A 13,502-nucleotide genomic window follows, 5' to 3' on the forward strand; every position below is an offset into this window, starting at 1 on the left:
GCACAAATTACTGTTGAAACAGCATACAAAAAATGTATATACATATGTAAAATGTAGAAATGTATTTTATCGAGTGCTACTCAATAAGCTGTCTGGTAATATGATTATAATACACCAAAATTGTAGTGATTTTAATAGGAAATCACAACAAGATGTATTAATATTTTAGAAAAGTAACTGAACTCAAAGAAATATATAAACTTCAGGTCTTGCCATCTTTTCATTCATGTAGTAATTTTTTAATCATCTAACATTTTTTTTTCTTTAAGCACTCATATATCATTGTCAAAGTTTACAAACAATAAAAACCATTATGACTGTGAGAACAGAAAGATGGTTCACTGTCCATAGGACTATTGATATAAAACATACTGTGAAAGCAACCCAAGAGCTGCTAAAAGCCAATAAACTAAAATTGGCAGCTACTAAAGGAAGTAAAGGGCTTGAAAAGCATCTCAAGGGAGAAAACTAGCGCATGGTAAAATTCACACAATCCAGATTTTTAGACAGACAATCTTAAGAAATTTCCCCACTGTGGAACAAACAAAGGTATATCTAAAATTAATATTAGCAGTTTTTATATATATATTATATATAATATATATATATATATAATATATATATATATATATATATATATATATATATATATGTATATATATATATATATGTATATATATATATATATATATATATATATATATATATATATATATACACACACACACACACACACACTGGCGATCAAAATTAGAGAACAATGTATAAACAATTGAACAATTCTGAAATAATGTCATCTTCACTGCTCAACAGTTGAAGGAGTTTTTGTCCTGTCTATACCATGCTACCAGAACACCTTTTCCACAAAATAACTAAGGCACTATAAATTGTTCTCTAATTTTGATCGCCAGTGTATATATACACTGCCCCTCACATACCTCTCTGCCACACCTTACTTCCTAATACAATACCACAACTCCACTCTCGGCAGCCTGTTGTATGCTTTCTCTAAATCCACAAACACAAACGGAACTCCTTCTGACCTTCTCTATACTTCTTATATATGAGTTAAATTTGTATTAAGTTTGTAATCTAGCGTACCAATGTAGATTTGTTAATTGCTAGAGACTCAAAGCACGTTTGCAGGTCGCGCTGAACAAGGGTGTCTGCTAAATGCTGCAAATGCTATTTGCTCGTTGCACAACATTTTGTTTACATTTTTGTTACTTTTCACTTTATGTCTCTTCACAACAGGTTTACCAACGGAGCTATTTTTTATTTTGTGTTTAGTGTATTTGTCTTGCACTGTCCTGTGTTGTCTTTGCACTGTTTGCACCAGGTTGCACACATGCACTTTATGTGGCGAGGACACCTACTAGTCTTTAGCCCTGTGTTTTCTGTTTTCTGTGATTGTTGTTGTACGTAGCACCAGAGATCAGGAGGAACATTGTTTTATTTCACTGTGTAATGCGTCAGCAATATATGGTTGAAATGACAATAAAAGCTCCTTGACTTGACTTGACTTGAAAACCATACTGGTGCTCACAGATGGTCACCTCTTCTCTCAGCCTGGCTTCCACTACTCTTTCCCATAACTTCATTGTGTGAACGATCAACTTTATTCCCCTGTAGTTGCCGCAGGTCTGCAGATTTCCCTTATTCTAAATTTTGTTGAACACTCAGGTTAAAAACTGCACTGCCATTTCTCCTAAACATCTCCACGCTTCTACCGGTGTGTCATCTGGTCCAACCGACTTTCCACTCTTCATCCTCTTAATAGCTGCTCTCACTTCCTCCTTACTAATTCTATCCACTTCCTGCTTCACCATCACCACATCATCCAAACTTCTCTTGCCACATCCCTCTTCACCTGCTGCTACATCTCCTGCCTACTTTTCTCATCACAATGATCCCAATCCTGTTTTGCCAACCTCTTTTTCCTTATACTTTTTTTGCACTTCCTCATTCTACCACCACGTCTCTTTGTTTTCTTTTCTAAATCCAGATGTCACACCAAGTACCTTTCTAGCTGTCTCCCTTATCACTTCTGCAGTATTTGCCCAATGATTCCGCACCTCTTCACCACCACGAAGCCCCTGTCTGACCTCTTCCCTGAATCTCTCACTACAGTCTTCCTCCTTTAGTTTCCACCATCTTATACTTTTTTTAGTACTCACTCTCCTCCTTTTTCTTCACATCCAAAACCATCCTACAGACCACCATCCGAAGCTGTCTAGCTACATTGTCCCCTGCCAACAACATACAGTCTCCAATCTCCTTCAGGTTGCATCTCCTACATAGAACATAATCCACCTGTGTGCACCTTCCTCCACTCTTATACGTCACCCTATGTTCCACCTTCTTCTTTAAATAAGTATTCACCAGTGCCATTAACATCCTTTCAGCAAAAGAGGATGATGGTCATGTGATCTGGAATGTCTCTGTTCTCAGTCATGTTTACATAGTTGACTCCCTCTGTCTCATCCCAGACTTCTTGTTGCCTTCTGCTGTGCTTATAGTTTGCTTCATAAACTAGTCTTTGTCTGTGGTGTGTGAGCGCCAGGAAACAATACAACAGTGGTAGGTTAAAAAAAAGCCACGAAATGACATAAAAGTTGATGGTCTGAAAATGGCATGCAATAAGGAAAAGAAATATTGAAATTTCACCAAATTTATAGATTTAAATAGCGAGGCTGTTTTGAAAATGTAAGGAGTAAAACGTTCAGATAAATTGTTTAAAAAATGTATGAGTGAAAGTAAAAAGTTGTCTGAAAAATAAATAGTGAAGTAAAGTACTGATACCAGAAAAATCTACTTAAAAAAGTATTCAAGATTTAAAAAAGTAAAGTAAAGATATCACCAATCTCTAACACCCACTGAAGTCTCAGATCTGATCCAGTTTGTTCCTGGAACTAATTTTTTTAATAAATTTAATTCACATATCATTTTTACGTGCTTTATAACATTTTTGCATAAAGGTTAATAGCCTAATGGGTGGTAGTAATGGGCCAAATTCAACAAGCAATGTTATTTCTTAGGAAAAAACTACCCTGCATTGGCTACCTAGGAAACAAAAAAACAAGACACACCGATTAAATATTTTTCACAAAAAAGGGACCAGGAGACTTACAAAAAAATACATTTTTATTGAATATAAACAAACAAAAAATAAATAAATTAAGAAAAAAAGAATAGAATGTCTCAACACAGTATACTGTACAATACAGTAATTGACACGTTGGACCATAGACGTGACACTATATTTCGTAATGTCCATTGGATTTTTCTTGACAGAAAACTTTCTTAATGTGGCACCCAAAGCAAAGAATTGAGATGGAGCAATGGCAAAGTAAAGACATGGAAGATGGTTTTATCATGGTCAGCCACCTTTTCCTGTTGTTCTTACATCAAGCTGTTCCTCTGTATGAGGTCCTCTTAGTTGATAGCAGATGCTGACTGGCTTGCTAATTGTTTTCTGTTAGTATAAACATTTTATTTACTTGAAACAAAACAAACAAGAACTGGATACAAATGGACAGCACAACATGGGCTGAATGACATGCAATGTAACCCAAAAGACAAACGTTTGACAAAGAGACCATGTTACCTACCATTGTTGTTTTCCAGTCAGGGGGAATCCAATAGATTAGACACAGTTCAATGCCAATTGAGCAAAACTACAAAAAATGTTCTAACAAATATTAATAATAATAATAATAACTCCTCATAAATATCCTACTTCATCATAATATATTAGAAATAACAATTCCGAATACACAAAATATTTTGACAAAAATAACTTTTAAGCATCTTTTGTTGGGACAGAGCAAAAAAGTCTAGAAAATAAAATTAAACAGTAGGAGAAACATTTGCAACTAATGAGGTTAATTAACAACTGCATAATAAGATGATTGGGTATAAAAAGTGTATTTTAGAGAAGTAGGGTCTCTCAGGAGTAAAGATATGCAGAGCTTCACGAATCTGAGAAAGACTGTTTACAAATTCTGAAAAAGTTTCAGAATAATATTTTTCAACATAAAATGCCAATAAATTCAATATTACATCATTTATAGAACATAATATCATCCAAAATTTCAAAGAATTTGTAGAAATCTCTGCACAATGGACAAGACAGAAAATCAATACTGTATGCCTGTGATCCTCCTGTGATCAGGAGGCACAGCATTTAAAACAGTCATGCTTCTGTAATGCAATTTATTGTGTGGGCTCATTATCACCTCCAGAAATCATTGTCTGTGAACACAGTTTTCTATGTCAGCCACAAATACAGGTTAAATTCTATCATGTAAAGGAGGCAAAGTTAATTTAAAATGTACTGAGGTGAAGACGAATCGAAATTTACCTTTCTTTTTAGAAACCATGGACACCACATACTCCTGGCTAAAGCGGAGAGGGACCATCTGGCTTTGTTATCAGTGCTCAGTTCAAAAAACATTGCATATTTGAGCAAGACAATGTTAACTGCATATACAATAGCATGACTTCCTGCTCTCCTTTAGCTGTCCAACTGTAGGCCAATATCAAACCTCCCCTTTATCTCCAAGATTCTTGAAAGGGTTGTAACACAACAGTTACACTCAACTACAGAGAACAACATTTATGAAATCTATCAGTCAGGATTTAGGCCTCACCATGGCACAGAGGCAGCACTGGTCAAACTGGTAAATTACCTGCATGTTATCAGGGTTGTGTCTCCTTACTTGTGTAGCTTGTTCTTACTGTAGCTTTTATCACCATGATCATAATCTCATAGTTTTTCTAGTACCACATGCAGCTAGAAGTAAACTTTCAGATGTAGCATACATGTATGTATTCCATCTCCATGTGTACAGCAGTCAAAGACTCCAGCGTGATTATTGACTCTTTCCTTAGAGGGTCACGTGAAAACCATTACCAGCATCCCATTTTTCACCTTAGAAATATTGCTAACATTAGTTATACCAGAATCAGAAGAATCAGAATCAAAAAGAGCTTTATTGCAAAGTATGTTTGCACTTACAAGGAATTTGTATTGGTGAGAGAAGCAGAAGCATCCAGTTGAACATTTTCTAAAGGAAGTAAAAAAAAAAGCAAAATAAATAAAAAAGAATAAAAGTACTAAAATGGAAGTCTGGGTGTACTATTAAGTCCATAAGTAAGCACAGTTAGCACAGAATGCAACAGAAGAAGTCCTTGCCATATTACAAAATATTCCTACTGATGTATAAAGCGTAAAATGGTCTCATGCCACAGTAGCGGGCAAACATTTGTTACATTATGGTCCCCTACACCTACTTAAATAAAAAAAAACAATGCAGGGTATTTGTTACTACTTCAAATAAGATTGACTACAGCAGTGGGCAGAGCTTTCACTTACAAAGCCATAAAATTATGAAACAACCTTCCAATTACTGTTTGGAATTCAGACACAGTCTCTGTGTTCAAGTCTAGGCTGAAAACATTTATTTAGTCAAGCGTTTTGTTTAGTTTTGGTGAAATTTGAAATGTGGATGCTGTCATCCCCCTACTCTTACTCATCCACTCAGGTTTGTTTGGCAGTGGTGTGTTGGGACATCTCTTATCCATTATTATTACAAAAGGTAACACAGACATGAGGGATCTATCCCTCATGTCTCTGTTACCTTTTGTCTCTCCCTTTTAGTTTTTCTGCCATAGCTTGTCATGCCAGAGTCCCTACTTACACCCTGATCACACTTACGTGTCTTAAAACATTTAAGAAACAATGAGAATGCTTAACTATCCTTATTTCTATCCCCCTGTCACCCTTCTTGCTTTTTCTCTCTCTCTCTCATTAAACATGTGCCTGAGGTACCAGCAACCAGTGTTCCTTTTCTCTCTTCAGAGCTGCCTGATTCTTTCCGACACCCCACCTCTGGATGGAGTTCTCTTTTTCTCTACTGACCTTGAGCTGGGGTGCTGTCATCTGGTTCATTCCCTCCACCTTTTTTGATAAAGAACAACATTAATCAACCACAATGCAATGCAATCCTCAAAGGATTATAAATGTAAAATTTTTAATTTCTGACAAGTAAAATTTTTATTTAGAGACTATAAATTATATACAATAGTTTATAAGGTATAATTTATCCTCTATAAAAGATGCCATTTAAAACAGAAAAACATTTCATTGGCCATATAAAAAATATTTTTCTAGTTACATATATGTAACTACATTAGTAAATTAAATTATTTAATTAGTGCAAAGTCACTATCCAAATAGACCAGTATTGAGAATTAATGTTTGCCACATTTGACTTATATTAACACATTTTTTCCTTTTGGTCTATAATATATATATTATATATAATTTTTTTTTTTTATTTTATTAATTTGCTAGCGCAATTGCAGGAAAAAGACAACATATTAACTCAATCAGTCTGGTCTTACTATACTCTTCTATATTTTAAACCACTTCAAAGCATGAAAATGTAAATAACTCACCCTGGTTTTTATATATTATCACCAGTGCAACATTGAATCCAATAACAATAAATAGTAAAAAAGTAAAACAGATTCCGATTCTTAATCTTTCACATATTAATACAGTGGGTCCAGGCTGAGTGTTATTTCCTTGAGGTTCTGGCTCTAAAAAAGTAAGACACATATGAAAAAGTTTACATACACCGATTCTAAAACAATAGTGCTTAAATCTCTTAGTATCTTAAGGGTTATTCAGGACTTTACAAAAAACAGCATCCTTATTGTAACATTTCTGTAATAATAAAGAAGTCAAAACACATCATATCCTAAAAAGATGGCCACAACAAACTACCAACAAGTGTCAGTGCCTACAGAAATGGCTGCCACTGCTACCAAGACCAAACACACAAACTCTTTTAAAATCTCTGTTGCCATCTTGCTAATCTCACATATTTTTTACCTTATCTTATATAACACTTTTTTTGCAATGTATCTGCTCACTGTATTTTTGCCTGACATTGCAAAGCTTTTTATTATGTGTGTTTTTGAAATCCCAGATTTTAATTCTCATCACTTGCAAAGATTTAGTCACTGCCTCTGACAATGCTTAAAGTCTCACAGCTATTATAAAAAATAATTGGTTTAAGACCGCTAAAAAGCAATAGTAAATGCATGCAATTTATCATATTTAGACATTTTTAAATATTGATTATGATTGAAATCATTTTGATGTTCACAATCTTTTTTCATAAACAAAATAAATCATACCTTGACATGTTACATTCTTTTCTCTTAATTCTCTTTGACTGCCACCAACAGCAATGCAGGTGAAAGTTACTACTCGGTTGGGTGTGAAAGCTGTCCACAACACTGATTCTCCAGCCTGTCCCTGCTGGCCACTCCAGAAGGGCTCATTGAAGCCAGGCTTGGATTCCCAAGACAGAGAAACTGTATTGTTCGTTGAAACACAGCCAAGCGAGATCACACAGTATCCTGAATCCAGAATACTGTGGCGTAGACGTATGCTTGGTTTAATGAGTCGTACTGAAATTACAACAAAATTGCTAATTATAATGAAATCCCAATAAATAATATTTGAATCTTTAATAGCTAATGTCCCTGATATGTTTCCAAAACTTAAAACCTATCACTGGTTTAAAATTAAAATTCTATATTTTAAGAAATAAAAGATCTGTAAATGTAATTTCTTTTTTTGTGTAAATGGATGAATATCATATAATATTAAATCATGTATTTAATGTAGAGTACAATTAATTTCTTACCCTGAACAGAAAGGTCAAAATATCTGGTCCTCCTTTGACTGGGTCCTTTGCCTATCAGTTCTACTGTGTATTTTAAAGCATGAATGAATGATAAGTTTTTAATTGTTAAATCTCCTGAAGTTGTGTTCAGCTCAAGGCGTCCAGTGAATAAGTAAAAACGGTCAACATTCTTTTTGTTGCTTTGTGAAATTGCAATAGATGTGTCGTTCTCATAGATAGACCAACTAATTTCATTAAGATTCCATGAGGGATCAGCATCCGCCCGCAAGTCAACTGACTCGCCGAGGTAGCCTGTAACGGTCCTTACATCCTCACCCCTGATTCCTGAGAGGAACAAAATGAGAAACATAAAAAAAACTAAACAAAATCTTTCAAAATTAAAAGATTTTAAAAGATATCCACTGACTTTCTAAATTAAATCTATGGCATAATAAAATGTATGCATAACATTTTAACTGTTTATAGTTACAGTGAGGAAAATAAGTATTTGAACACCCTGCTATTTTGCAAGTTCTCCCACTTAGAAATCATGGAGGGGTCTGAAATTGTCATCGTAGGTGCATGTCCAGAGAGATATAATCTAAAAAAAAAAAATCCAGAAATCACAATATATGATTTTTTAACTATTTATTTGTATGATACAGCTGCAAATAAGTATTTGAACACCTGAGAAAGTCAATGTTAATATTTGGTACAGTAGCCTTTGTTTGCAATTACAGAGGTCAAACGTTTCCTGTAGTTTTCACCAGGTTTGCACACACTGCAGGAGGATTTTGGCCCACCTCCACACAGATCTTCTCTAGATCAGTCAGGTTTCTGGCCTGTCGCTGAGAAACACGGAGTTTGAGCTCCTCCAAAGATTCTCTATTGGGTTTAGGTCTGAGACTGGCTAGGCCACGCCAGAACCTTGATATGCTTCTTACAGAGCCACTCCTTGGTTATCCTGGCTGTGTGCTTGGTCATTGTCATGTTGGAAGACCCAGCCTCGACCCATCTTCAATGCTCTAACTGAGGGAAGGAGGTTGTTCCCAAAATCTCGCAATACATGGCCCCGGTCATCCTCTCCTTAATACAGTGCAGTCGCCTGTCCCATGTGCAGAAAAACACCCCAAAGCATGATGCTACCACCCCATGCTTCACAGTAGGGATGGTGTTCTTGGGATGGTACTCATCATTCTTCTTCCTCCAAACATGTTTAGTGGAATTATGACCCAAATGTTGTATTTTGGTCTCATCTGACCACATGACTTTCTCCCATGACTCCTCTGGATCATCCAAATGGTCATTGGCAAACTTAAGACGTGCCTGGACATGTGCTGGTTTAAGCAGGGGAACCTTCCGTGCCATGCATGATTTCAAACCATGACGCCTTAGTGTATTACCAACAGTAACCTTGGAAACGGTGGTCCCAGCTCTTTTCAGGTCATTGACCAGCTCCTCCCGTGTAGTTCTGGGCTGATTTATCACCTTCCTTAGGATCATTGAGACCTCACGAGGTGAGATCTTGCATGGAGCCCCAGTCCGAGGGAGATTGACAGTCATGTTTAGCTTCTTCCATTTTCTAATGATTGCTCCAACAGTGGACCTTTTTTCACCAAGCTGCTTGCCAATTTCCCCCCGTAGCCCTTTCCAGCCTTGTGGAGGTGTACAATTTTGTCTCTAGTGTCTTTGGACAGCTCTTTGGTCTTGGCCATGTTAGTAGTTGGATTCTTACTGATTGTATGGGGTGGACAGGTGTCTTTATGCAGCTAACGACCTCAAACAGGTGCATCTGTTTAGGATAATAAATGTAGTGGAGGTGGACATTTTAAAGGCAGACTAACAGGTCTTTGAGGGGCAGAATTCTAGCTGATAGACAGGTGTTCAAATATCTGTATCATACAAATAAATAGTTTAAAAATCATACATTGTAATTTCTGGATATTTTTTTTTAGATTATGTCTCTCACAGTGGACATGCACCTACGATAACATTTTCAGACCCCTTCATGATTTCTAAGTGGGACAGCTTGCAAAATAGCAGGGTGTTCAAATACTTATTTTCCTCCTTGTATAGAACACACAACATTAACTTTTCTGTTCCAAAAGGTTTCCTATAATGGGAAATTTTGCAAAGCCCTTTGACAAATTATAAACATTCCAGATCCAGTCATGGCTGACTGATCAACCATTTGCTGAATAGCTGACATTATCCATAATTGTAATGAAAATTTATGTAAGCAAAGGTAACTTACATAAAAGGTGCCAAGAACAAAACTATATACCCCTTTATTTAATTATTAAATAACTGCTTAAAATGCATTTACTATAAGGAGGTCAATTGGATATAATATTAAGGTCAACTGAAGAAAATTTTTATATATAATATGTGGGGATAGCATTCAATGTGCAAATTGTACTAGAAGAGCTACAAAGTGCTTTTTTGTATGCAAACGCTGCATGTGCATTTGTCATGCAAACAAACAGTGCTCTGTCTTCTGTGATGTCTGTGCTGGCACGCTAATGCTATAATCCAAACAGGCATAGCATTATGACCACCTACCTAATATTGTGTTCGTCCCTCTTCTGCTGCCAAAAAAGTTCTAAACTATCGAGCATTAACAGCATTAACTTCTACAGCAGTTTGAGCTTCAGGAGCTCGTTTGTTGAATCAGACCACACGGAACAGCCTTCACTCCCAACGTGCATCAATGAACCTCAACAACCCATGACCCTGTCGCCGGTTCACCATTGTTCCTTTGTTGAACCTTGAACCTTGTCAAACTCACTCAAATCCATACACTTGCCCATTTTTCCTGCTTCTAACACATCAACTTTGAGGACAAACTGTTCACTTGCTGCCTAATAAATCCCACCCACTAACAGGTACCATGATGAGGAGATCATCAGAATTATTCACTTCACCAGTCATAATGTTATAATGTAATCATGCAATGCCTGGTCAGTGTATAACTATATTTGATTATATTAAACTAGATTAGATTCAACTTTATTGTCATTGTGCAGAGAACAAGTAAATATTGATTAGTAAAACTAATAAAAAAAATATTGGCAACTATGTTGCTATATATATTTGATGTCACCAATTGCATGTTATAATACATTAACATATTGATTGTTACTCATGAAGGTTGACATTCATTTTAAGTTGTCTTATACACACTAATGCAGACCTGGGCATTTTATGGCATTTTACTGACATACCTCGGGCCGGACAGGGATGCCCAAAGGGCCGCATGTGGGCCGCGCTATGTCAGTCATAAACACGCATGAACAAGTATTTATGCTGTCCATGCAATACAACTGTGTTGCTTTTCTTTTGAAAAAACATGACATTATTTACGTATGGTCACGCGTATCTGTCTGTACCTGTCTGTCGCAGGTAAAGCTAGCCAGCTACCAGCTAGAAAAGATGATTCTGAATGCCGCTTTTTTACAAGACATGGACTGCTTAATATTTCTTTACAGAAGTCAAAGGTAAAGCTGTGTGCTTAGTTTGTGGTACAGAAGTCGCTGTGTTAAAGGATTACAATCTGAATCGCCACTACGTGACCAAACACGAGGAGAAATATAAGAGCTTATCTGACGAAGAGCACGCAAAGGTAAACTTCTTACTCCACACGTGAGGAGACACGCTCAGAAGATTCTAGTCCTCTTTGGATCTACCTACGTATGTGAACAGATATTCTCAGTGATAAAGTTCAACAAATCCAGATACAGATCCTCTATAACTGATTTAAACTGTTTATTAGTTTTAGAGAATAATTTTACTCTTTGACCTACACCACAATTCATACATTTAAATAAATATTTATAGAGCATTCTTAAACTTATGATTAGCAGTAGCAGCTTATCAAAATATATAATTTACTGCTTTTTACAATGGGAGGAAATTAATATTGAGCAGAATTAAGTTATCATTGGTTCAGCCCTCCAACACAGTTCAGATTTTTTATGTGGCCCCCATAGACATTAATTGCCCAGCGCTGCACTAATGCTATGCATCAATTACTATATATAGTCATGGCTCTAAAATGGAGTAGCAATTTCTTATCTGGTACAGCTCTCAACAGTTTCCTAACAACTGCTGACTTTATGGTTCTGTCTTTCTATGTTTTATAGTCATTTTAAAGTGGTTTAAAATATTACAACTATTATTTAGCGATTTCTTGTCATTCTCATTTTTGTGTTTAATTAATTTATTAGATAATCAAGTCATAATTAAATCAATGACATTTTAATAAAAAAAAAACAAACACACAAGAACTGAATAGTTATTTTGTTGAGTTACTTTTTCCAACAGTCACTATTCACTTCCTCCTTAACTAAAAACATTAAGAAAATTACACTATACATTCATAGTTAGTAGCTAAATAATGTTATTTATTATGTTTCACTTACCTTGGTGAAGAAAGACCACCAAACAGATAACCGGAAAGGGCACACCCTCAAACATTGCTTTTTCAGTAATAAGAAAAGAGTTTTCAAAAACGCCAAAACTCACAGTGTGTCTGTAGGAACTAGTTTCTACCACCCTGTTTCCCCGAAATGTGACGTGATAAAAAAAAAAACTCAAATATTACCAAGATGTGATAAACAAAATAAGTTTCATATTTGAAAAATAAAGATGTGCTATTATTTTAATAAAATAAAAATGCTAAATTCTGAAAATCTGTTATACATAAAACCTATTATACATAGAACCTAAAAACCTATTAAAGCAGAAGTGTTATGGTAAAATATAGTAAAGCTTATTATACGGAAGTAGCGCAGGAAATGACGTTTCCTGTGAGGTTTGTTAGAAGAGTAACCCATTGATTTATACAGTTGTGTTCAAAATTATTCAACCCCCAATGCTGTAAATGGTTTTAGGGAATTTAGTGTACATTTGTAATTGTATTCAGAATGAAATCCTACAAGGACTTCTTAAAGAACCATATGCAACTAAAATGACATCAATTAGTTTTGTAATACAGTAGTAAATGTTTCTTTTGTGAATTCTTCATTGACATAATTATTCAACCCCTTAAAGACTGCCACTCTGAAGAACAGAGGTTCAATGATGTGTTTTCAATCAGGTATTGAAAACACCTGTGGATATCAGTGAGCAGCAATAAAGCCTAATAAGCACCAATTAGGCAGCTTTAAAATGACTGTGATACTCAGCTCCTTCTAGACATTTACTGGTGTGGTTACAAACATGGTGAGGTCAAGAGAATGGTCCAGGAAGACAAGAGAACAGGTGATTACTCTTCACAGGAAGGGCAATGGCTATAAGAAGATTGCAAAGATGTTTAACATACCAAGAGACACCATAGGAAGCATCATTCGCAAATTCAAGGCAAAGGGCACTGTTGAAACGCTACCTGGTCGTGGCAGAAAGAAGATGCTGACTTCGACTGCTGTGCGCTACCTGAAGCGTAGAGTGGAGAAAAGTCCCCGTGTGACTGCTGAGGAACTGAGAAAAGATTTGTCAGATGTGGGTACTGAAGTTTCTGCTCAGACAATACGGCGCACCCTGCGTAATGAAGGCCTCCATGCCAGAACTCCCAGGCGCACCCCCTTGCTGTCCCCAAAGAATAAGAAGAGTCGACTGCAGTATGCCAAAAGTCATGTGGACAAACCACAGAAGTTTTGGGATAGTGTTCTGTGGACTGATGAAACAAAATTAGAACTGTTTGGGCCCATGGATCAACGCTATGTTTGGAGGAGGAAGAACAAGGCCTATGAAGAAAAGAACACCTTGCCTACTGTGAAGCATGGCGGGGGGTCAATCATG

The 13,502-nt window shown here is 36.1% G+C and overlaps 1 protein-coding gene across 1 annotated transcript; it reads right to left on the reverse strand.

Annotated features, from left to right (window-relative positions):
• Positions 1-3,204: 3,204 nt before the first annotated feature.
• Positions 3,205-12,482, reverse strand: LOC124386733. The gene is made up of 8 exons (XM_046850684.1): positions 12,346-12,482; positions 12,125-12,291; positions 7,725-8,048; positions 7,210-7,485; positions 6,463-6,606; positions 5,924-5,962; positions 5,021-5,069; positions 3,205-4,933 (listed from the first exon to the last, which is right to left on the reverse strand). Exons 2-8 carry the CDS (start codon positions 12,177-12,179, stop codon positions 4,930-4,932), a joined length of 891 nt encoding a protein of 296 aa, XP_046706640.1. The 5' UTR covers positions 12,180-12,291; positions 12,346-12,482; the 3' UTR covers positions 3,205-4,929.
• Between the last annotated feature and the right edge of the window lie 1,020 nt (positions 12,483-13,502).

This window comes from Silurus meridionalis, chromosome 6, assembly GCF_014805685.1.
Source record: "Silurus meridionalis isolate SWU-2019-XX chromosome 6, ASM1480568v1, whole genome shotgun sequence".
NCBI lineage: Eukaryota > Metazoa > Chordata > Actinopteri > Siluriformes > Siluridae > Silurus > Silurus meridionalis.

Excerpts from the sequence above, each read along its gene's own strand:
- LOC124386733 (XM_046850684.1), bottom strand. The coding sequence starts at position 12,179 with ATGTTTGAGGGTGTGCCCTTTCCGGTTATCTGTTTGGTGGTCTTTCTT. Across the intron at positions 7,486-7,724 it reads TTTTGACCTTTCTGTTCAGG|TACGACTCATTAAACCAAGC; the intron begins GTAAGAAATTAA and ends TTGTAATTTCAG. Across the intron at positions 6,607-7,209 it reads AAAGAATGTAACATGTCAAG|AGCCAGAACCTCAAGGAAAT; the intron begins GTATGATTTATT and ends TTACTTTTTTAG.